This window comes from Oncorhynchus tshawytscha, linkage group LG07 (assembly GCF_018296145.1).
Source record: "Oncorhynchus tshawytscha isolate Ot180627B linkage group LG07, Otsh_v2.0, whole genome shotgun sequence".
Classification (NCBI taxonomy): domain Eukaryota; kingdom Metazoa; phylum Chordata; class Actinopteri; order Salmoniformes; family Salmonidae; genus Oncorhynchus; species Oncorhynchus tshawytscha.
Window position 1 is genome coordinate 30,683,465 of NC_056435.1, and position 26,271 is coordinate 30,709,735.

A 26,271-nucleotide genomic window follows, 5' to 3' on the forward strand; every position below is an offset into this window, starting at 1 on the left:
CAGACTGATAGAAACAAATTGTATTGGAAAAGAATCCTACAGCATTATACTATAGTCATGTATTTGCATGTGCCTTTGTCTTTACAATAAACTTTGAGCCCTCAGCACTAAGGACAAACTCAGTCATTTTTGTTTCTGGACTGGTAGTGTGGCCGTTCTGGAGTTTGTTAATTTGTTCGGCTTGCGGAGGACAGGTAGGGTTCTCAGCAGGCTCCTGCTCCTCTCTGCCTGGTCAATGCCAGTCCTTCATTTGCTGAGTGTTTGTGTTTATGCAAAAGGGCCTCTTCCTGCATATTTAATCTAGAGCAAGGCACTGGCTTTTGTTGTGTTTAGACCACATACCTCCAGTCCCTCTGAGCACTGCAGTCAGGACTCCCTTCAGCTCTCTCACACTACAACTACTTCTACTACTTCTACTGCTACTAGCTACTACTAACACTGACAGGCTTTTCTTCTGTTTGAGAAGTGGATTGTAGACGTCTTGTTAAACCTGGGGGAACCTACATTAATGTTTCATTCATGTAATGAAACTCAGGCTCACGGTTCATGGGTAAGTCAGTAAAGATTTTCATTTAGCATTTTCTCATCTTCTCTCATCTTGTATGGGTTCATGTTGGGTGTGTGTATGCGGTAAGTGTGTTCTGTTAGTGTTGTACAGAACTGTGCCGTGGGTAGAGAGATGCGTTCCCCTGAAGAGCTGAAGTTATTTTGGAGGTCCAGGGTTTTAGAATGAAGGCGACCTTCAGACAGACTTCAGGGCTGCCTGGCCGGTGGTCCACTAGTGCTTGCATAGAAGAGGCTTGCATTGTGTGATCTTCACTCCTGTTCTTTAGTTCAGTAGGGTCGAGCTGTGTGATTAGTAAAGTCGTGAATGTGCTGCTCTGACGGGTTCCTCTCACCTTCTCTTCCTCCGTCCGTCTTTGTCCGGGGAAATGGAATCTGCGGTTATTGATATTAATAGCACACAGGATCTGTGGCGGGTGAATGGAGGAGCAGGGCACCGAGACTTGGGAGTGGAAACGTGATATCGCAGGAGAGAATTGACAGTCCTTCTGTTTGAAAGGGTGGAAAGGAATTGGCCGTAGAAATAGCATTGCATAATCTGGCTGTAGGTTAGCCCCTTTGTGCTGTCAATGTGAGTAGGTTACATATATCCGTCTACACCGTTGTATTTTTGTGTGCTCGGAGTGAGACTGAGCAACTTCATGATTCCAACTCTCTCTTTCTCCCTGTCTGCCTCTCGCTGTCCCAGCTACAACTTCTCAATTGTAGGAGAAACCATATGAAAAAGTTAATTTTTTTCTGTTTGCTTCCTGGATCAGTAGATTAGAATTTGTGTAGAGCCAGAGTGAAGTAATTTGGGTATCCAGAGGAAGGGAATGCTCTATTCAAAGAGCTCTGTTAACATTTAAATAGTGTAAAGAAATGCGCTGCCTTGTTTGTTCTGGGTTAGGAGTGAAATTCCACTTCCTTGGTATTAAAGCGGCAAAGCTCTTTCTGTGTACTCTGTGTTTTGTTCTTAGCTCAGCAAAACGTGAGGGCAGGTCCAAAGAATCTCTGGGATCAGACAGGCTGACATTCAGCAGGCTGCACTGTTGCCTTTTCAGCTTACAGGGGAAAAAAACTCTAAAAGGGCTTGAGGGAAGTTGGGTTTAATTGGTGGGTTTTGAGCTTGTTTGCATGTCAGAAAGTGCTGTTGTTTACAGTCTGTGAGTGTGCAATATAATGCCACAATCCTTGCCAATCGCATTGAGAGAGAAAATATGCTTGATTCATTGAATCAGTCTGTCTTAATAAAGCATGAAAGAAATGAAGACAAAAATACTATTCAGTCAGCCCTTTAGTGAATCACAGCTGTAAATAGCTGCATTTGTTTCAGAATGAGTCATGCCTTATATCAGGGGTTCCCAAACTTTTTCACTCAGCCCCCCCTTTTTCAGCATTGGGGAACACATGGGCACAAGCACTGTTCATGACACAAACTGTCCACATCCCTCTTGTTGGCTGAGAGAACTTTTTAAATGTTTAAGCTCATTTCATGCAATTCTACACATTTTGTCATGGAGTGCAGAGAACATTTTGCCATGTCTAATGTGTATTCATGTGATATTTGAGTGACTCAAACATTACTACAAAATCTATGGACAAAATAACCCAGCTAATAAACGTTATCTGACAATACAGTGCATTCGGAAGGTATTCAGACCACTTGACTTTTTCCACATTTTGTTATGTTACAGCCTTATTCTAAAATGGATGACAGAAATAAAAATCCTCATCAATCTACACAATACCCCATAATAACAAAGCAAAAACAGGTTTTAGATTTTTTTTTCAAATGTATTAAAAACATTTTTTAAATACCTTATTTACATAAGTATTCAAACCTTTTGCTATGATACTCGAAATTGAACTCAGGTGCTTCCTGTTTCCATTGACCATTCTTGAGATTTGGAAAGACACATGCCTGTCTATGTAAGGTTCCACAGTTGACTGTGCAGCAAAAACCAAGCCATGAGGTCGAAGGAATTGTCCGTAGAGCTCAGAGTCAGGGTTTTGTCAAGGCACAGATCTGGGGAAGGGTACCAAAACATTTCTGCAGCATTGAAGTTCCCCAAAAACACAGGGGCCTCCATCATTCTCAAATGGAAGAAGTTTGAAAATCACCAAGACTCTTCCTAGAGCTGGCCGCGGGGCCAAACTGAGCAATCGGTGGAAAAGAGCCTTGGTCAGGTAGGTGACCCATAACCCGGCGGTCACTCTGACAGAGCTGCATAATTCCTCTGTGGTGATGGGAGAACCTTCCAGAAGGACAACCATCTCTGCAGCACTCCACCAATCAGGCCTTTATGGTTGAGTGGCCAGACAGAGGCCACTCTTCAGTAAAAGGCACAAGACAGCGCGCTTGTAAGATGGAACTATTTGGCCTGAATGCCAAGCGTCACTTCTGGAGGAAACCTTGCACCATCCCTAGGGTGAAGCATGATGTTGGCAACATCATGCTGTGGGATTGTTTTTCAGCGGCAGGGACTGGGAGTCTAGTCAGAATTGGGGGACAGATGATGGAGCAAAGTACAGAGAGCCTTGATGATAACCTGCTCCAGAGCGCTTAGTACCTCAGACTGGGGACCAAGGTTCACCTTCCAACAGGATAACAACCCTAAGCACACAGCGCAGGAGTGGCTTCGGGACAAGTCTCTGAATGTCTTTGTGGCCCAGCCAGAGCCCGACTTGAACCCGATCAAACATCTCTGGAGAGAACTGAAAATAGCTGTTCAGCGACACTCCCCATTCAACCTGACAGCGCTTTGGAGGATATGCAGAGGAGAATGGTGTCATGCCTGCTCCCGCTTTCCCTCCCTGGCGTTTGAGGGTGCCAGGCTGCCCAGCACTACGCACTCCTGCCACCATCATTATGCACACCTGCTCCCCTCGTCACGAGCATCAGCGATTCATTGCACTAACCTGGACTCAAGCACCTGTGTTATTTCCTCCCTTATATCTGTCTGTTCCCCAGCTCTGTTCCCCGCTTCAGCATTAATTTGTCATTTTGTTACCCAGTTCTGATGCTGTTCCTGTCCTGTTCCATGTCTGTGCTGTATTAAATATTCACTCTCTGTACCTGCTTGGTGGTGACACCGATGGAACCAGGGTGGTGCCTCAGCTGGTTCGTCAGGCTTCCACACCCCAGCTGGCTCGAGAGGTTTCCTTGCCCCGTTTGTCTCGGCAGGCTCTCATCCCACGTCATGCCTCAGACGGATCGTCAGGGTTTTACACCCCAGACGGATCATCAGGATCCCACATCTCAGCCAGTTCGCCAGGCTCCCACGTCCCAGCGGGATCATCAAGCTTCACGTCTCAACCAGATCATCAGGCTCCCACGCCTCAGCCGCTTCGCCAGGCTTCTACACCCCAGCCGACTTGTCCAGCGCCTATGCCTCGGCCAGCCCGTCAGGCTCGCCCAGGTGGGATGCCGGGTGGCGCCCCTAGAAGGGGGCTTCTGTCACGCCTGCTCCCGCTTTCCCTCCCTGGCGCTCAAGGGCGCCAGGCTGCCTAGGACTACGCACTCCTGCCACCATCATTACACACACCTGCTCCCCTCGTCACGCGCATCAGCGATTCATTGCACTAACCTGGACTCAATCACCTGTGTTATTTCCTCCCTTATATCTGTCTGTTCCCCAGCTCTGTTCCCCGCTTCAGCATTAATTTGTAATTTTGTTACCCAGTTCTGATGCTGTTCCTGTCCTGTTCCATGTCTGTGCTGTATTAAATGTTCACTCTCTGTACCTGCTTCTCATCTCCAGCGTCGGTTCATACAAATGTGAGAAACTCCCCAAATACATGTACCAAGCTTGTAGCGTCAATCCCAAGAAGACTCGAGGCTGTAATCACCGACAAAGGTGCTTCTACAAAGGACTGAGTAAAGGGTCTGAATACTGAATGTTATTTTTCAGTTTTTTATTTGTAATAAACTTGCAAGCATTTCAAAAAAATTGTTTTGTTTTGTCATTATGGGTAGATTGATTGGGGGGGGAAAACGATGTGGAAAAAGTCAAGGGGTCTGAATACTTTCAGAATGCACTGTAGCTTTCAAGGTCTGCAATGACTGACATGGCAAGAGGAAAACTGATGATCCACTACCCAATTTCGAAATGACACCTTGTGCATTTTACTATTCAGAGCACATACAGTGGCTCTTTGAGTATGCAAAAAAAAATAAGAAAAATTGTAGTATGCGACAACCGAGTATACTTTAAATGCCCTGATGTCATATTAATTTTGGCCTTGACAACAGCTGATCAGTTACATATGGGGATGCGCTACCGAAATCAATGAATAGCGATAAAGAATGCAATCGCACATGACGCATTCTCAGTGTGTGAAAATAGAATAAGTTATAGTATGTGAATTTTCAAAAATTTAGTTTGGTTTAAATGCCAGGATGTTATACTCATTTGAGCTTTTCATCTATTAAAATTTGATGCTCAGTTTTCCACAATGTGTTGGAAAAGGTGGGATGGCTACAAGTGACAGGCCCTAGTTCTCTTCAAGTAGCCAAAGAACAAAACTAGGCTACTTAATTGGGAAGATTCCGAATAGCGAAGCTTCTGCGGTGGTGTTCAAATGTAGTTTTTGTTCCCCTTAAATGATCACAAATATTGCATCGTAGGCTACATCTTTGAAAACAGAAGTCTATTATTAGTATTATTATTCGTTTAAGTGAATTTCTGTTTTTTAATTGAAAAGTGTTTCTTGGCCTTTGTCAGAGCTTTTAAACTAAATAGTTGATTTGTGAATGTGTCTGCAACGGGGACTTGGGATGTGTCTGCGTTATTGATGTCATGTTAATCAGGCCTTTTGATTTGAACACATGGATTGTTTTACTTTTGAAAGCTATACTAACTATTTAATTTATGGATCAAGCCTTAGCAGTCATTCTGATCTCGTTCCCAATGATCAATGCTTTACTTTATTATGTTGTGGTTCGGAATTTACGATGCACCCGTCTGTCCATGTTTTTTTTTGTGCAATAGCCTTTAGATTTGTACTAGGCTATGTCATTTAATTTATATATATATGTTACAGTACTTTGGCTTCACTAACAAAATATGTTGAAATGGATCCAAATGACCTGTTTCTGTCTTCAGTCCTTTTTAATTAGGGTAGATGGGCTAGGGTATAGGTCGAATGTGATAGTCTGCCTATTACCAGCCTGAGTAGGCCTATAACGCCATTAGGTTGAATGTGGTAGTCTACCTGTAACCAGCCTGAGTAGACCTACTTTATCAGAGTTTAGAGAAATGAATCGAATTTGAAATAAGCTGTTATCAGGCTGGTTAATTAATGCGATGCATGTCTGTTGAATTTGGAAAGATCCACCCGCACTCGGCCAGTCAGGAGCCGCTACTGCGTTGCGGCCGTGGCATACTGCATACTTTTTACTAAGCGGTATGTGCTAAATAGTATGCGACGATGAGTAAGTATGTAGTACGCTAGTATGGGTATTTGGACACAGCCAGTGACTAGGAAAATCTTCGGTACACACACCCTAAAAACAAACACTAATGTCCTGAATATAGATATCACTGACTCTGCACTGCCTATCCTGTTGGACACCCTCTTACTATCCTTCCTAAGCTCTTTATATACATCCACCACCCATTTACAGAGACCAACGTTAAACCAATCCAATGCTACGTTTTGTTTTCACATAATGGTGTTTAGTTCATGGTATGATAAATAGACCAATCTGTGTAGAATGATGCAGCTAGCGTCACTAAGTGATCGAAACGTGCTGGCTAGGCTGAAAGGACAGCGAGTGAGGAAACTCTGGCATGTCCTATTGACAGACAGCCATCGAGTTGGGCATCCATTAATATGGTAATGGCGTGTGAAAGTTCATTAACGACCCGCCACGGAAGTAGCCACGAAAGTAGCCACAAATATCATATTAAGCATGCTCAGAGTAATTAATGGAATAACTTTACTTTGGTAAATATTCATGGCCTCTTCTTTTCTGTCAGAATGGTGTGAAGAGAGTAGAGAGCTTGTCCATTAGAAGGGCTGAAGAGCCGCCCAGAGTGGATGTGGGGCCTTTTGTTCGGATTGGGTGCGTTTCAGTGGAGGGGTATTAATTCATATTTTGAACATGCGATCCTGCAACAAAGCCAGAGGCAGCATTGATAACATACCTAGAACATGAGAGCATATTATAGAGCATATTTTGAAGCAGTGACCTCTCGCTAAGGGGTTCCACTTCACAGTTCTGTCTTTGTTCACATTCAAAAACATAGTCACACCACTCAAATAGTCTGAACCAAGAAAAAAAACATTCCAATGAGATGAAATACTGTGTATGTGTGCATACATCACAATCAAGTACAAGAATGTAGTTGAACATAAAGATGATGCTTATTTGTTGCTACAGCAAACTCCATTTAACACAACATACGCTGTAGGAACAGAATTGGCACATGCTTTTAAATCATAGCAGTCTTTCTGTGTCTGTATCTCTATGTCTTTCCAACAGATATGATAAGTCTTAGAACTCCCACGGTGAACACTTTTGTTGTCCTTCTGTTTCTCCTCCCCACACAACATACATGTTCCGAGCTGTCCGTTCAACACTTTGGCAGCAAGCGTTTTAAGATGCTCCTCCACTTTCTTTTGTCTTAGGAAGTTGTTGCGTTTTGATTCATGTTCTTAGCCGAGCCCTCTCGCTGAGCGGTAACATAACCCACCTGGGTGGGTAATCATCTCAACCAGGAGTTATTCTGTTCCCTCAAATCTCAATGGTGGAGTGTGTGATGGGCTCCACAAACCCAACTGGGCAGAGCAGCATGCGCTTGTTTATCCACACCCTCAACTCTCGGCACCCCCACCGCTCTAAACGCTACTATTACAGCCGCGTGCAGTTCTAAATTGACACAATTATCTATTTAAGTGTTACAAGATGTGCATTATATGGCGGAGAAGGAGGGGGGGGGGGAAAAGCACTGACACAGTTGCTATCGGAGTTATGTTTCCTTTTTTTTCTTCTCCAATACACATTTTCTATCATTAAAGTGATGGCACATTTATCTAAATGGATGTTATGCATTGGGTAAACTCATTTAGTTCCCTGGGCCTTTTCAGGTGATAGGGATTAATGATGTTTAGTAGTTTGAAACTGAAAATATCTGTCATTTGTCACCACTTGCCATTGATTTACGATGTCATTGATGATATGTTAATTGGAGTGTAACGAATCAGAATAGTAAGAGAGTTGTATAAGAATAGTTCATTTTTAGATAAACACTTTACACCTGCACAAACGCCTGGCCACAGCTTTGACTGCCAAATGTGAACTTCACAAAAGAACAGTGTCAGAGAGTTGGACTTTTTTTCATATTTGGATATGCTTTAATGCTTTTATTCAAATGCTTCTGAGATATTGCCCATAGTCACTTTTCAGTTTACCATAAAAATACGATTGTATTTCTTTTTGGGGGGGTTGAGTGCTCAGTATAGAGTGCACAGTGCATGCTGAACAGCTAGTGCGCTCCAGAATGTTCTATTATTCCAGTAAGCATATGACAGGTTGTGCTCTTCCACCAGGTGGAGTCATCTTTGACAACGGCAAGGAATATAAACATTTTAAAAATGGTCTTGCAAATAAATGGTTCATTTTCATTTAACAGCCTCATTGTTCGCTTTATTGTCCTCCACAGCTACAGTATAGTGAACGACTGTACTTACGGTATCCACCAGATGGAAATGTACAGATGCGGTAGACAATGAGCCTAGGATGGCTACGTGTGACTTGTAGCCTTCTGTTTGATGCTGATGGTTACGCAGAAGGTAGACTCTATACATTTTACAACCACTCTGAGAAGAGTCTGAAGATTTGTGACACCATTAAAAGGAGAGACAAACAAAAACAGCTGGATGGAAAGACAAAACATTCGACTTCTTTATAATTACCCAGGAAAAGTGTTATACCTGTTATTTGTGTAATTGTGATCAATCCTGATCATTAGCAATAGAAACAGTTGAAACATTGATTTTGTCTGTTTATTTTTCAGCCATTTTATTTGTGGGGATTGCTGATGACAGATGCAGTAGTTAGTGGCAGTGATTATTCAATAACAACCTCTAATACCCATGTCCTCTTTCTTCAGGGCAAGGAGGCTGAAGTCACTACGCTGGAACTGAAGATTGCTTTAAACAAGCAAGTCCTTCTAGAAGGTAAACACACGATTATTCATTAGATTCCAAACTCAATGTTGAGGGTGAATGTTGTATCAGATTGGCTTAATAAATAACCTGCTGCAGTCTGGTTGCCTTGTTTGTACATTTGGTGAAACAAAAACCTTGCTCTGAAGGTTCACTGTCAAAACATTTGAAAATCTACATGGTGACTAAGTGTTGACATCTCTCATCACGATCATGCTACGATGTATCTATGCATGACTTATTTTAGTTGATGTTATACAGTACAGTTTGTTATGTAAGCAGAAGATGAGGTCTGTAGTGTGTAGTAGACTTGTAGAGAGATCAGATATACGGTATATCTTAGAGTGCAAATACAGGTAGGTACATATCTGAGTCGTTCATGTTTATGGACTCACCAAAGGGCATTTGACTGAAAAGCAGTTATTGGCATGGAATTTCTATGTTTCCCCTCTACTGTCTCTCAGTCATGATATAGTATATCACAGTTCCTTGTGAGAAAGAGTAGATTAATACATGGTTACGTATCTACTGATTATTTAGCCAGGTGACCTTGTGCACCTTTTGAAAACTTCCCTTTCATGGATCTCTTGGTGGATCAGTGTGATGTGTGTGTGCTCCTCACAACCCTGTCCATATCTCAACGTGTTGTGGCCCCAGGATGTGAGCAGGGAGGCTGGAGTGATCCAGTGGGGCGAGGATGGGGGTGTTAACACATCAGGAGCTCTGGGCTTCAGAGGAGCAGCGTGTCTGTGTTCTGTCTCTCACCGCCCAACAGACAGCGATGGGTTTTACCATCCCAGCCCTTCAGCTCACAGCTAAAAGGGAGGGGCACAAACCCAGGTTTAGTCCTATAGGCTGTTAACAGGGAGATGCCAGCCTACTTCCATAATATTATGTTGTGACTAACCGCCATAGGCCAACACTACATAGAATTCAGTGGTCTTAACTGTAAGTCCCACAGTGTGTAAAGTTGTGACAATCAGCTTGAAGTCTTATTGTATTTGTGGAAATTGAGAGACAACTAAATTATTTGGAAGGGAAATAGGTTCACCAACAATCGAATATGTTCCTGTGGTAAGTTCAGATGGACTCCACATGTATAGAGTCAATTTCACGCCTTAAGTATTGAATTAATAATAAAACATATGATAAAACCTTTCACTACGGCTGGCAGTGACTAGCTACAGGCATGCAGTCTTGCATTTCATTCTTTTTGGCTAGCTATTCAGCCAGCCAACTAAGCTAACGTACCTCAGAATTGTCACGGGTCAATAATGAACAGATATTGGAAGCGTATCTATCTAATACATTTCATGACAAACCATGTAACTAGATAGGTAAACATATATTAGTTAAATGGGTAGAAATAGAATAGAAAAAAAGCTACCCTCCCCTGTCTATCCTGCTCAGTGATTGGGTTAGGATGAACCGTCACTCCAAAACTGGTGGACCAATGGAGATGCATTATCTACACCTCCCTCTAAACCCCACCTTCACAATTTTTGGGGTGCCAAAAGCGTAAGCAAAGAAACAGAAGACGAAAGCAAGATCAGAGTAACCTAACCAAATGTAGTAACTGCAGGCAAGAGCGTAGGCTAAATGGATTCGATAGGGTTGGTTTTTGGAAAAGTTTTGCTCACACTTTAATTTTTTTTGCTTTTGATATCATTCTTTATATTTACAATTCAAAAATGTATGCTTTCAATTATTTTGTTTGATCTCAACATCCATTATTTCACATTTCCAAGTATGTATCAAAAAAATATCATTTTTACATTTGAAACTTTCTTTTTCATATTTCCGATTTATTTGACTTTGAATTCAATTCTAAAGGCATGAAATTGACCCCATACACATAACTCTTTAATTTTAGTATTTAAATAAGGTTGTGCGTTTCTCACGATCAGAGGAGGAAGTGAGTGTTGTGTTTGCCATGCCTCCTCCCAGAGGAGACTGGTGGGAGGAGCTATAGGAAGACAGGCTCACTGAAAGACTGGAATTGAATTAATGGAACAGTATCAAACACATCAAACATTTGGAAACCACATGTTTGACTCCATTGATTCCACTCCAGCCATTGCAATGAGCCCGTCCTCCTATATCTCCTCCCACCAGCCTCCTCTGCTATCACCCCAGAGTGCTAAACAGCCATATACCCCTATTTGATCGAGTTCAGCCAATCACTTCTCCATTTGGAAAGAGATCCTCGGACCAAAGGGGTATTTATCTTGACTGCATTCTCTGCTCAGTGTTCTGAAGCAGGTCCTCTCCAGGCCCACAGCACAACTGCTTTCTTCAGATGTAAGATCAGGACTGAAATCTTTCAAATGATTTAGTAATTCATGTTAATGTGCCAAAACCAGCCTAATTATTGACACAACTTTCCAATGCGATTTTGTGGCAGTTTATAGGATTAACATGCTTCAGTCTTTAAAGCCGTTTTGAAGTGCAATGTAGTTGAAAATGGAAAAGATACTCTTATTATTTTGGGATTGAGAAACAGTGTGTGTGTGTGTGTGTGTGTGTATGTTTGTCAGTGCTCATGTATGTAGGTCTGCACATGCTTGTCATTTCTTTATTCGTTTAAGGATTAGGAATCAAAAGCAGTCTGACAGAGGAGTTGATAACAGTAAGGATGACTCTTGACCAGATAGTTCAGTTATCACTATGCCGAATGGTGTTCAGGTTCAGAGCATGCAGGTCTTAGTTTCTCTGCCTATTTCCACGTGTTGGTGGTGCAGAAGTCAACAGACGACGATGCTCTATTACAAGATGAAGTTCTCCCTCAGAAGATCTGTGTGTGTTTCTGTTTCGATGCCTTTTTGAAATGTTCTTGTTTCTGTTTGAGCTTCATTTGAAGAACATGTTATTACAAACAGTTGGCTGCTTACATTACCCGCCACGCTGCTGTGGTTTTGAACGCTTCTGAAGATCAAGTTACTTTTCTAATCTGCTGCTTTTTATAGGAGTATTATTAGGAAAAAATAAGACGATTCACTACCAAAGAAAGGGTCGCATGTGGAATGTTGCATGTTGGGAAGAAGACAGCTCACGTAGTAGTTCCCTTGACTGTATGTATAAAAAGTCATTTCATTTCTTTATATCAGCATCAAGCTGAAAAAATTGCCATGTATTATAGGGTTGGCAAGCTTCTAATTCTGTGGCATTTACAGCTGGCTGTGTTTCCATGCATTTATAACACTTTGATTCTTAAGAGTTCCTTTAATCGCTTTTGCCCTGCTCCGAACATAATAAACAACTCGCTGTTGCTAAAGTGCCACATGGGGGAGATTGCTAACAAGAAAGTTAAACGTTTCTGCCACAAGCAGTTTTGTCACTGTGTTTTTCATGCTCTCTAACTACTGTAATCTACTCTCTCAGTGCGTGGCTGCAGTACAGTGGTTAAAAACGGCGACAGGCAAAATAGCTGCGAGGCTTCTCTAGTCGACTGTCTAGCTGTATGAAAGTGAATTGTTGTCATTGATGGGTCGAAAAAACATTACAATGGAGACCAACATAAAAAAGCAATACTGGGTTTTATTTTGACCTGTGTATCTAGATGACAGGATATCCCAGAGCCTACTAAACACCCACCTGCCCTCTGTCTTCTCTCTATCCCCAGTCACAGCACAGCAGCTCTTATCAGAATGGACCCTGGGAGATATCCGAGCTCATTTTTGTCCGGCTAAACGGGTTGCACTGGTAAATGTATGCTGTATTCAGAATACAGCATGTCATAGTGAATAGAGCCGTATTATTTTCTCTTGCGTCTCCTACACTTGTACTTCTTGTAAAGTAGAAAGAATTGTACTGATCGTGTTATCTTAGATGTGTTATCTTGAAGCTACTTAAAATAAATACCTTTTTAGGGGGAAATGTTTGGCAAGTTTCAATCTATTTTTCTATCAGCAGCACACAGACATACTTGTTTCTTTTTGTGGTTTGGGACATATTGATGTATAAAATCGGCTCTTTCTGGGAGATTGAAGACCTTTTATGATGTCAGGCTGCTATCAGGTGCAGACGTGTAACGTGACAGTCTCCGTGTGAGATCAACTGCGGCGACAGTAGTAAGCGAATTCCACCCGCAGATGAGTAGTTTTACAGGGAAACGAAAAGAAAATCACAAAAGTGAGTGTAAAATCTCCAAAAGATTTTGGCCTGCTCCTTCCACCTCGAAAAATATGAAATTGAATGAATCAGTTTGATTGATTTTAAGTCTTAAATGTTCAGGCAAATTATTACCTATAACTTTTTGAGAGGGTCCAGGCCAGCAACACCCATATTGATATTACCCTATTAAAGAAATGGTGTATCCTCTGATATAGATACAGCCGTTGAGAGGGCTGATTAAAGCAGTTATATCAAATTCATATTTTCTGACTTGTTCTACGCATACTATGGAGAATTTTGGGAGCTATTTGGGAGCTATTTCTGGGCTTTGCAATTAGGCTTAGTTTTATGGGAACGGAGTGCAGAGAAAATAATAACTCTGTAGCGAAGAAAATTTCAAAAAGTGCCTATGTTGAGTTGATAATCTTGGTTCTTATTTGGACATTTTTGACATTGCTGAATTCACTTCATGGTCAATATCACATTGGCAGTCCTTCGGGCTCTCCATTTATTTGAGAAAACAAATCCCTTTTACGGATAAAGCACCTGGTGTGGCTACTTAATGGAATGGCTTTAGAGTTATGTAAATAAACAGCTTGCATTTTCGGTGTGAGATTAAGAGGACTGGGAAGGCTGCTAGAGAGCGTGAGTATGGAGGGAGAGATAACTAAACAAATAAAGTTGACACATGGAATACGTTTTTTTGGGGGGGTGGGGGCACTCAATGTATGGCGTTCTAGTTTGATGTTACGTTTTGGTTGCTAGGGCTTGGTGAACTGTTAGGTTGTCTAGACTCTTTCAACAGCCGCAATGTTTTAGAAAGGCCCATGAGTCTGAGACGCAAGACTTGGGTTGGCTGGGTTTGGGTATTGGTTACAACCAATGAGTTGTATTAAGGGGAGTTAGATTTGTACAGTTTAACACTAGAGTAACTTGGCCCCTGTTGAGGTAGCAGTGGGTAACCATTAATGGATTGAGGATGTAGCCATGTCTTCTGTTTAACCTTGAGAAGATAACCAGAACCATGACAGGGAGTGAAAGGAGAGGAGAACAAGTGACCACTGAAACAAAGTAGTATGAGTGTTATATTACATTCAAATAGCTCCTCATGCTGTTTAGATTAGTGAGAAATGGAACCCTCTGACCCAAACATATCAAATAATATCCTTTTTAGTTTATTCAGCTGCAAGTTTGCCAAACTGCTCTAATTCACGTCATACATCGTTGCCAATTAAGTTCTCCTCTTGTTCCCCTTGTTGGATTGGCAAATAAATTAGAATGTTAAAATATTTAAAATGTTGAATTAAAATTAGACAGTTAAACGACGCACACGAAGCGGAACACTTTTTTGAGAGGGAGTGGAAAGCTTTTTCATTCAAAATTGGAGTTTATTTAATGCAATCCAACAAGAAAGTCAGAGGCATTTTTAAACAAATATTTATTTACTGGGCTTTTGCACCGGTTTCAGTCTTGGCTCGTACATTGTTTTCATAGACAAAGTCTCCTTGGCCTAGGAGAAAAAAGTACAGGGCCGTACAGAGCCCTGAAAACAGGACTGACAAACACCATTAGCTGAAAAATTTCCATCTCATTGCAACTATGTTTTTGTTGACTTTACCGTACACGTCCTAATATGGTTACCTCCCTGTTAAAGCAGCCCAGCACAGAGCCGAGGGGCCCTCGCAGGGAGACGCTTTTAACTGCCACTTAGACAATAAGAAACAAATGTCACAGCTCGGCAAAAAGGCCCAGCTTTCACAGCCTTACAATACTCAACCTTCCATGGTGCTTGGCTCAGGCTGCTGTGTGATATTTATCCACTCTCCCATGTTACCTGTTGCTGTGCCCTCTCACTATATCCCCGCCAGCCTGCCTCCCCTACTCTCTCTTGTGCTTGCTGTCTCTCTCTCTGTCTGTCTCTCTCTCTCTCTCTCTCTCTCTCTCTCTCTCTCCATCTTTCTATCCATCTCTGTCACTGTCTCTGTGTTAGCTGTTGACTGATCTATCTCTGTTTGCCTTGTTTAGTTATTTATCAGGGGGAATAAGATTGATGTGTTTAGAGTGGCTGTTGTCTCTGCCGCAGAGCAGAGGCCAGTTCAGCTGCAGGTCATGCCCTGCCCAGGCCCCGGCCCCTATCTGATCTGCTCCCTCAGCCTGGGTGTTTGAGCTGGAGGCAGCATCTTACTGACACCAGAGGCCTTCTTATGCTCCACTCTGATGAGATCCCCTCAGTCCACATATGGTTTGAGTCCTGAGGTACAACAACAAATCTTTATTCTTGTTTAGAGTGTTTTTCTCATCTATAGACTGAAGATAGATAGTCTTGGCTGTGAGCTGTGTTGAATGTATCGAACTGTCAATGGTTCTGTCACAATAGGCTTTGACTGATACCTGTCGCTCAGCTCCCCTAGAGGACATTGAGAATCCTTTCATTCATTTTATATGTAACATCGCTCTACTCAGTCTTCCCAGACCTGTACCCTGTAGGTAGTATTACCATATTCCATTGGTGGATTAGGTGGTAGGTTAAACTAGCCTATGATTTCAGATGCATTTCTTTCTTTTCCCTGGTTGGTTAAAGATGTTGGCAGCCTCACCTCAATCCTAAAATCCTCACGTTTATGATATTTGCCCAGCATGATCTGTGCCCATGGATGAATGGGAAGATGGGACATGTGGAATGTTGAAGGTCAGTGTCCATGATTCACACAGGGATAGAGCGTAAGAATCCTTGTGAAAATACTTGGGCCGGGATCAAACAGATGTTATGTGATATATTCTTAACATTGACCTTTAAATGCATTTCTCTCTTTTTAGTAGCTTGTTCCATATGTTTAGGAAGACCAAAGTGGAGTGAGCCTTTTAAAATACATTTAATTCAAATGGCAAGTTATTTTTTAATTTTTTTTAATGTGTCTATAAATTTTGGGGGTTTGTAAGCGGCAAAGTAATAGGTTTTAGAATCATTACATAACTTGTTTGAAAGTTGCTATGTCTGCACATGTGTTTAAACACAGTTTTCTAAATGAAATGAAACAATGTTATTTCAAGATGTAAACCATAACCACCTGGTCTCAATTATTAAGGTAGTGGGTTGTACCATCAATGTCCTGGTAACTAGCTGTGTTTCTACCTCACAGCATGTGAGCGAGGTGGCAGGTAGCCTAGTGGTTAGAGCATTGGGCCAGTAACCGAAAGGTTGCTGGATCGAATCCCTGGGCTGACGAGGGAAAAATCTGTCGTTCTGCCCCTGAACAAGGCAGTTAACACACTGTTCCCCGGTAGGCCATCATTGTAAATAAGAAGTTGTTCTTAACCGACTTGCCTAGTTAAATAAAGGTTACATGTGAATATGTTTGATAGTTCAGTGTTAATAATAATCAGTGAGTGATTGGTCCAGTATTGTGATCAGTGGGAGATCAGAGCCGTATGGAGAGGCTTGGTATAGAATGTTTAATACCCAGTGAATAGGCTGTTATCAATAAAACGTCACAATACGTTGCAGAGCTTTCAATTTGACTGCTGGGGCCAAGGAGACCCCCAGCTCCGCTAAAACCATTGGCCGTTTTCAAGGGATTGTTAAATAAATGTACAACTATTTGGTTTCAATATCATCTTACCTCTTGAACTACACAGTTCAGATTATTCCACATTTAGCTCTATCATCAGTTATACAGCATGTAACTGCTTGCTTTTCATGATCAGTAAACATCAATTGATCATGTATTTTCAGATATGTGAGGACAGGTGGCCTATCCATTTGGCATGTAGCTAGCTTGCTTGCTAAGCAAACAAAATGTGTCATTTGGCTTGCTTCATCAGAGATTAGGCATTTGGAAAGAGCTTGACATCGGCAAGGCCTCGGTCCTGGTAAAGTAGTCAGTGTGACAACTGTCATCACCGCTATAGATGGCAAGCAAATATAGCCACCCAAGTGAATTCCCTGAAAGTTTGTATCTAGCTATATTGGCATGATCTGTTGTTAGCTACTGTAGCTAGCCAATTTGATGTGGTCCATTAATCAATGTAGCCATTATGTCTGTCAGCAGCGATCGTGATAAACACTCTTAAAAACAGTGTTGAAAAGGGGATAATGTTGAAAAGGGGATAACGTTGAAAAGGGGATAATGTTGAAAAGGGGATAACGTTGAAAAGGGGATAACGTTGGCTAACTTCGCTAGGTAAGCCTACGTTGGTTGGAGAGAAAAAAGTACATTAGGTCTACTTACCAACTGTATAAAGTCTCTCCCGATAGCTTGCAATGTATACATTATCAGCTAACCGTAGGCTACATCGACAAATGTGTCCTTCTGCTGCTTGAATGGCAGATTCCACAAAGGATGGGAAATGAACCTAAACCACTCATACTTGTCTGGTATCGTTCACTTTTATTTTATAACACTCAGATATCCAATTAATAGTAGCCACTATTCAGAGATATCGTGAGGCTACCCTACGTATCTGAAATGACGTGATCAATTGATGTTTTCTGATCATGAAAAGCACGCAGTTACTTGCTGTATAACTCGGATGATAGAGATGCATGTGTGCAATTGTTTTGCATTGAATCTGACATGCTCTTCAAGTGGGGATGATATTACAACCAAATATGTAACATTTAATTAGCAATTGCTTCGAAACGGCAAAAGGTTGTCAATGGTTTTAGCAGTGTCTCCTTTGCCCCCCAGCAGGCAAATTCCCATCAGGTTGTCAATGGTTTTAGCAGTGTCTCCTTTGCCCCCAGCAGGCAAACCCCCATCAGCTTGTCAATGGTTTTAGCAGTGCCTCCTTTGCCCCCAGCAGGCAAATCCCCATCAGGTTGTCAATGGTTTTAGCAGTGCCTCCTTTGCCCCCCAGCAGGCAAATCCCCATCAGGTTGATGTCATTTTGGTTTTTAAGTTTGGTATTTGAAGTATTCTGCGTAACAATATTTTTTCAAAATGTTTGTTTATAAAACATTTGTATTTCTAGTTTTCTATAAACATTTGGTGGGGGGAAATAAAGCCTGCCCTATCTGATGCTAATGAACTTTGTGAGGAGGTTGTTTGCTGACTTCAAGGTCAGTTTCTGAGAATGGCTGCGCGTTTTGTTGTAAACATATTTACAGCCAAAGATGTGTAAACATTGTATACAGGTGGAGAGGCAATACTGGTAGATTTTTTTTTTTGTAATGACCTTTCCCCTCCTGATGTGTGCTAAAAGGCAGCATGTGTCTGTGTGTTAACTTGTATTTGTGTTACAGTGAGTGCACTAGCAAAAAAATGTACCACAAAGCGTAATGATGTGCCTGCTCTCAATAGGAAGCTGCTGAGAGAGAGAGAGAGCTGAGCTGAGGAATAGTTGGGGTATTAAATATGAATTAATGGAATGTTGCTCAGGCACATCTCTGGGTGTAGTGTAGTGTTGAAAAATAAAATGTATGTTGCCGGCTACCCACTGTGAAGGTGCATTTGGACTTAGTATCCTTTAATTAGAAGTGAGATATTAGCATTTCATAGGGCTTTACGCTGGGCGAGGGAATGGCCGGCCCGGCCGCCGAGCCTTCATTAGCCAGCCTCTCTGCATGTGATGAGCGGCGTCATTAGCTGATGGAGTGGATTTGCCCTAGCTGTACCTTGAAAGGCACATCATTTACATACGTTCAAGGAATAAGGCCTTTAATGGATTCCTCAATGAATAAAATAAAATGCCACTTCTTAAAATGTTCAAGAATCAGTTTCTGATAGTGTACACCACTAGCCAGCTACTTCTTTTGTTGGATGGATGGAGTAAGGCAAAAGGGGACAAAAGAGGGAAGAAATACTGGCAAAGAGAGCTGAGATTGACTTATGTTTGAAACTTAAGGCATCGGAATTCACTTTGCGAGTCGTGTAGTGTGTCATAAATTCTGAATTAAATCAATAATGCGGGGACGTGAAAGTATAAAATCTTTGGATCAAACAGGAGAAATATGACATGCAGACTGCCTTTTGCCTCCAGACATGGGCACATAAATAAGATGTGCATGATTTGTCAGAGGAAGTGCTAGGCGTCACTCAGTGGGGGCTGGGCTGGGAGATTGAGGTGTTAATATCACCATGTTTATCAGAGGGAAAGCAGGAGAGACAATGGTTAAACTTGTGCGTGTGTGTGTGTGCCAGACACACCACACACACACAGACACACACAGTAATAGTGAAGACCATTCTCTGAATCAGCCGTGGAGTGATCAATAAAATACTAATGAGCTCCTGAAGTGGCAAGTGTGGGAAATTGCATCTTTGATCACACAGGGTTTGGGAAATGTAACCTGAGTGTGGAGCCAACCAGGTAAGAACTCCCAGTGCCACCCCTCCACATCACTCCCACCCGCCCCTGCACTCCCTGCCCCACACACAGACCTGTCGCCTGGGAAGGATCTTCCTCATCTTCTCCAAAACACATATTTGTTTTGGATGTTTTCATTGAGAGTCTACACGGTGATTACAGCTGTTCATTAACAAAATTGGGTATTTGTTTTAAACTTTAACCAATCACTTTGATATGCTAATTACGGTGTAATTTCATTTGAGCCCCGTAATGATGATGCTGTTATTAAGGACATAAATGATGCAGTTAAGCTGAGAGTAATCTCATTTGCATACTGTTCATGCCAGTAAATTAAGCCCTTTCCTGCACTGCTTCAGGTTTAATTTTCCACTCCTTTTCACACAGCAGCAGCAGTATCTCTCAGCCCTGTGCCTAATATGCAGGCCAGCCTTTTTGATGTGGAGGGAGAGAGAGACGCTTCCTCACACTAAATCTAGTCACAATATGTAACACATAACAGAACTCATTACTGTGTGTCTTTAAGAAGTTGGGATTAATAAGACGAGGTACTTTTTACTCTTTATAGTCACACACAAATACACTGCTCAAAAAAGTAAAGGGAACACTTAAACAACACAATGTAACTCCAAGTCAATCACACTCTGTGAAATCAAACTGTCCACTTAGGAAGCAACACTGATTGACAATAAATTTCACATGCTGTTGTGCAAATGGAATAGACAACAGGTGGAAATTCTAGGCAATTAGCGTGGTTCTGCAGGTGGTAACCACAGACCACTTCTCAGTTCCTATGCTTCCTGGCTGATGTTTTGGTCACTTTTGAATGCTGAGATGAGATCCTCAGACCCCTTGTGAGACCATATGCTGGTGCGGTTGGCCCTGGGTTCCTCCTAATGCAAGACAATGCTAGAACTCATGTGGCTGGAGTGTGTCAGCAGTTCCTGCAAGAGGAAGGCATTGATGCTATGGACTGGCCCGCCCGTTCCCCAGACCTGAATCCAATTGAGCACATCTGGGACATCATGTCTCGCTACATCCACCAACGCCACGTTGCACCACATACTGTCTAGGAGTTGGCGGATGCTTTAGTCCAGGTCTGGGAGGAGATCCCTCAGGAGACCATCCGCCACCTCATCAGGAGCATGCCCAGGCGTTGTAGGGAGGTCATGGAGGTCATTTTGACTTGTTTTAAGGACATTACATCAAAGTTGGATCAGCCTGTAGTGTGGTTTTCCACTTTAATTTTGAGTGTGACTCCAAATCCAGACCTCCATGGGTTCATAAATTTGATTTCCATTGATCCTTTTTGTGTGATTTTGTTGTCAGCACATTCAACTATGTAAAGAAAAAAGTATTTAACAAGAATATTTAATTCGTTCAGATCTAGGATGTGTTATTTTAGTGTTCCCTTTATTTTTTTGTGCAGTGTATATCTGTGCCCCTTGTCCTCCATGTTCATGTTTTTGGCATGCTTCATCCCCCACCCGAAAAACATTACAAGCGTTACAAACTGTAAAGCTATAATGATGTCCCGAGAATCAGCTGAGCCTACAGTCGTATTGGTTGGCTTTCCAGTTACATGTTGATCATACAGTAGATCTCTTCAAAGGGTTGATTGTATCTTGATATTCTTCATTTGAAAGAAGATGAATGAAAAGATTATTTTTATGTCCATGTTTTTTTCTTTCTTTCTCCAAATGACCCTTTATCATTAGATAATGATATAATGCATTCATGGAAAATGGTGACAGGTGTGTGCATGCATGTTGTTCATGTCCACAAACAAGTGGCACACAATTCTTTCTCTGAAGGGAAATGACCTGAAACGACCATATTATTCTTAAAGAGATCAATGGAAAGAGTGTTCACAGAATCACAACATAGGTCATTGTTGAAAGCGGTTTGGTACCTTCATTAGAGAAGCAGTAGCTCATGGTCTCTCATTGTGTATTGTTTGCTCTGTGAGGGTAAACATGTTTGTCACACAGAGGTGTATTTATGCTGATCAAACAGTTCAGCCAGGGGATTGCCAATGCCAAGGTCTTTTGGCTCCTTTCAGAGATGAACGCCCGTGCTGCACAAACCTCCCTTACGATTCGAAAACGTACCCTTTTGTCTTTCCCTGAAAGCATCACGTCCAGCTCCAACACGGCATCTCCTTTGTATTTTGAAGGCGGGGGGGGGTGGGGGGACGCATTTTATGGAGTTAACACTGACAATAGAATTGCCCTTCAGCAAGAATGCTTTTCCGTTTTGTACCATAAAGAATATTATTTTTCTGCCAGCCAATTTTCTCTGTTAGTCTCTAATTGGCTACATAAATCTCTGACGTTGAGGGTGAAGAATGTTGCGGTGTCACAGAGTGTAATCTTCACCCTTATTTACCAATTCATTAAGATTCATTGATGCAGGATCGGCGAGAGGAAATGACAGCATAAATCAGACCTCCAACATAATGACCCTAATCAGTTGGGAATTGCAGAAAATGTCATCATGAACTATGTCCTTGTATTAGTGCCACTGTACATTGTCATTGCGCTGCTTTATGAGTGGGACGCATCCTCCTGACATCGGGCTGTATTTAACCAAAAAGAGTTGTTAAAAACTGATTCCATTAAAGCGCTGAGATTCATACAAGGTCTTTCAGTATTTAGCCCGGTGCCCTTTACCTTTAAATTTAACTGCTTAACGGAAGGCACGTACCCCTCCTTTTTAACCCACCGTGTCCTCTCTCTGGAAAGCTAGAGCTTACAAAATAATGACACAACCCAGCACGGTAACGTCTAGGAGACACAGCACCTGAGGATGCAGTGGGAGGGGTCAGGAGTCTGACCACTCCCATGCCAGAAGCAATGAATGGGATGCCAACATGTATTTGGTCCTTTGTCCTGATTGGTTAATGGCCACCCATTACTTATCCAATCAGTTGAAAGAAGCCATTAACGAATGTGCTTGAGGTGGACGTTGTTTAGTTACTGTCAAGATAACACTGCTTTTTCTGTAGTTTTCCACACAATTGCATTGATTTGAACTTGAGTAGAATGACGTCCTCATCTCATAGAATTTAGTAGCAGCATCTTGGCTCATTGGAGGCCATTGAGATTCATTATTTGTAATATGTTCTCTTTGTGTCTAAACTTGTGGTTAGCACTCTGGGCCTAAATGATCGCTCGGCTGCAATTAAACTGGTCCCACACATTGCTTTCTGTATAATCCTCCAACTCAAGCACTTTCAGAATGGAATTGTATTGATTCTGTTATGTGTTTATTAGAATACCTCACACACGTTGGGCAATAGTTAAATATTAAGTTTCTCTCATCACACAAGATAACTATTGAAGCCAAATGCCCATTGCATTTCCTTGCCATTATTTGTGTATAAAGGTTAATGATTGTGGCTGGCAATCAAAAGCTGAACTTTATCTCTGTGTAACGAACTCCAAACAAAGGAACTGGGAGATAAGCACCTGTACTGCACTGTACTCAGCAGTGACACATTTTACACCGTTTGTGTATTGAACACAGCTCAGTGTATGTGGTAAGACTAATGTAGCAGGGGGGAGACGGAACTCTTGTGTTTACTGCTGTTGACGATAACGATGCTATTGAATAGTGGGGTAATAGACAGTGTCTGTACCTAACGCTGCCAGGAACCTTTTCCAACAATGTTATACCTGTAGAAAGTTGCAAAGACTCAGAGTTGTCAATGCACATCAGCAAGTGGGTAAGTTTACCCCCCCCCCAAGACAGTGTTTCTAATAATATGGCCCTCATATAGTTTAGGAACAGAGCATTAATTAGATAAGTTCATAGGCTAAACTTCCTTTCCCTAGGAAAATGCATCTGACACATTTCCTCCTTTCAAGTCCACATTTCCACCCCCTTGGGAATGGGCCTTGCATGAATTCTAGTAAAAATGATTAAAAATATATGACACACTTTTTAAGTAATGTTAAAACAATAAGCGTTTTTACAGGTCCCATAGGATGCGGAGAGATTGAAGTCTGTGTTTTTCTTTCGGCGTGTGTGTTTGACAGTTCTAATTGGTAAGATGAGCTTGAGGGCAGCGAGGCCTGCTTTTCCCACGCATTGGGTCTGGTCAGGAAAGAGGCCCACGTCTCTCGATGTCTGTCCTCTCGCTGCAGTGTTAATCGGTGTGAGCCTCGTGTGAGTGAGATTATCAAAGTCAAATGAAGGAGAGTCGTTGAGGAATGTGTGGTAAACCACTCCTAAAAGCAATTCACATCACACCAGTACTTTTCCATTCATGTACGACCGTTTTGAAAGTCGTTTCTGTTTACTTAATCTCAATTGGCCGTTGTGTACTAAAAATACCGTGCCCTGCCTTACTTTTGCACATTCCGTCATTGTCTCTGCTCAGCAGGCCTGTACGTTTTGGTGTATATGGGAAGGCTTCATGCCAAGGAGACAAACTGTTTGGTGTATTTTATGAAATTATGTATCTACTTAGCCTCTCTACTGGAGAGTGTGCCTTCTGCTCCCATCCTTGTTGTTCATTTATCTGAACTTGTAGTGTGGTAATAGGTTCATATTCATATGAATCATCATCCTCAGTATCAGTGGATGTCAAGCCCATTTCTCTGTATAAAGTGTAGTAATACATTTGAATCAGAATTTTACGCTTGAGGATCCCATTATATTCTTCACAATGTGTCATAAATATGTGTTTGGGCTCTTCCCTTTGCCCTCACTATATGGGGGTAAATGGGTTTGGGGCATAACTGAAATGAGAATGAAGGTTGTTTGGGAGGTGAGATGAGACAGGAAACTAAACACTCAGGGGTAGCTAGGCCTCACTGACTGGATTCACATGAGCAGATGGCAACTTGTATGCATGAAACATTCATGAACAAGGTGACGTGCAGCTTGAAATTGCCCGCACCAATTTCTCTTTTGTGCTTGTTGTAATCGTTACCTGTTTCTGAATAGTTTATTATTTGCTCTAACGTGAATGGCGTAACACAGATCTCACACTGTGTGTGTTTGACTCAAAGTCAAACCAATATGATTTTATTTGAAAGAAATAGATTCAGTATTCATTGTATAACCACAGTATTCATTCCAGTATTATATGGGTAAATTATGGGGCACCTGCAGTTAAATTATTTCTCTGTTTGTCGGATGAAAACAACATTGCTTGTTTTTCCGTCGACTTGTCCTGTTGTTATTGGGAACAGCTTCTGGGGCCCTCAGACATCCTTTGTTGTTTCCAAACCCTAGTTACTGAATAATTAAAGCAGGTAAATGTTTAACATGTTTTACAAGTTTCTTGCTGTGGTGTCGTTGAAGACACTCTGTGTTGGGTCTGTAGTAAAAGTGTCTCTACTGCCGTGTTTTCCCTCAATCCTGATGCCTCGATCAGACCGACAGCTTTGTCTCAGAGCATTTTGTATTATTCTCTGAATAAATCTGACACTCCATTTAGTATGATATGTTACGTTTCATATGGTATGTATTAATTTGCGGATGTCCATCACCCATTTTGTATGTAATGAATTACAATTTGTATTATATGTTACAAATTTGCAAAAACTTAGAATATGTTACAAATTTGCTAAGTTTATGATATGTTAGGAATTCTAGCTAGGTGCCAATGTTAGCTAGCTGGCTAACGTTAGTTAGGCTAGGGGTTAGAGGTTTGGGTTAAGGTTAGGTTAGGTTTAAGTTTAGGAGTTAGGTTAAAGGGTTAAGGGTAGGGGAAGGGTTAGCTAACATGCTAAGTAGGTTGAAAGTAGCTGAAAAGTTGCTAGTTAGCTAAAATGCTAAAGTTGTGTGTGATGAGATTCGAACTTGCAATATTTAGGTTACTAGACAATTGCGTTATACACTACTTTCATTTTGTTATATGTTACTCACCAAAAGTAACATATCATACTAATTTGAATATCCCAGATTTAAGTTTACTATGTTACATCTAGTCTGAGACCAGGCTGTGCACCAATACCAGCTAATAAATTCTACAGTCAAATGTTTTTCATTATGCAATCCAACATTTGTGCTGGATATGTGCGCAACAAAAAAGTTCAACAGTCACCCATTGTTACTATTCCTATCAACTCCCGAGTGGTGCAGTGGTATCAGTGCAAGAGGCATCACTACAGTCCCTGGTTCGAATCCAGGCTGCATCATCTCCGGCCATCCGATAGGGGCGGCACACAATTGGCCCAGCGTCGTCCGGGGTAGGCCGTCATTGTAAATAAGAATTTGTTCTTAACTGACTTGTCTAGTTAAATAAAGGTTCCATTTAAAAATCAAGTCTACGCAGACAATTGGCTGCATACGTTGGAATGATCAAACATACAGTATGCACCACACAGAATGCACTGCAACTGCCTCTGCAATGGCATGCTGCAAGACAAACGCAGCGTTCCATTTGAAATGAATGTACTTCTGGTATACCAAAACACATTCACACTTAAGGTTTGATCGAGGCTAGAGGAGGCTCTCTTCACCAGCCTACAACACCATCCTCACCTCCGTCCACCCCCTCTTCGTTCACATTCATGGTGGCCGCCAGGCCAGCAGCTGTAACACACCACCTTAATGCTTCTTCAAATGTCAGGAGAATGACTGTTTGTTTGTCTTGAGTTTTCCCCAGCCATTTATTCTAGCTGGCTCTGCATTTGCATCGACCTTGATTTTCTAAGCCTGGCCCCTTTCTCCTCCCAGAGCCTGTTTACATTAGGCCTGCCCTGAGTGTCACCTATGAAATCTGTTGATCATTCCACCTGGTTAATGTTAAATTGGTCCTGCAAAGAGATGTTTGTTCATAAACACAACCCCCCCCGCTCCCCCTGTTTACTGTAGCCATGGCAGCAATCAGTTATTAAACAAATAGCTGCTTTGTTTGCTGGTGTGAGTGGCTGGTTATCCCCTACAAGGTCTGGAAGGAACTTTTAAAAAGCTTATGTTGTGTCTCTGTGAAAAAGGGGTGGAGGGATAGAGGGGAAGCCCTGTTCCTACAATGTTGTAACAGTCGTCTTGAGATATGCTTTTCTTATCTACGACTTTTGGTTGAAGTGGCTGATGAGATTAGAGGCTTGTTTGGTCTCACTGTAAAGTCTCTGTTGGCGGAATGTCATCGGTGCTGTCAGTTTTCCTTCTCGGAGA

At 41.9% G+C, this 26,271-nt stretch overlaps 1 protein-coding gene across 1 annotated transcript in view; it reads left to right on the top strand.

The window, feature by feature from the left end:
* The first annotated feature begins 340 nt into the window (after positions 1-340).
* Positions 341-26,271, top strand: part of foxp1b (forkhead box P1b) — a 123,398-nt gene continuing 97,467 nt past the window's right edge. Inside the window, 2 exon segments of the mRNA XM_024426829.2 lie at positions 341-550; positions 8,664-8,730. Coding sequence (XP_024282597.2) covers positions 509-550; positions 8,664-8,730 — 109 coding nt within the window. The 5' untranslated portion in view covers positions 341-508.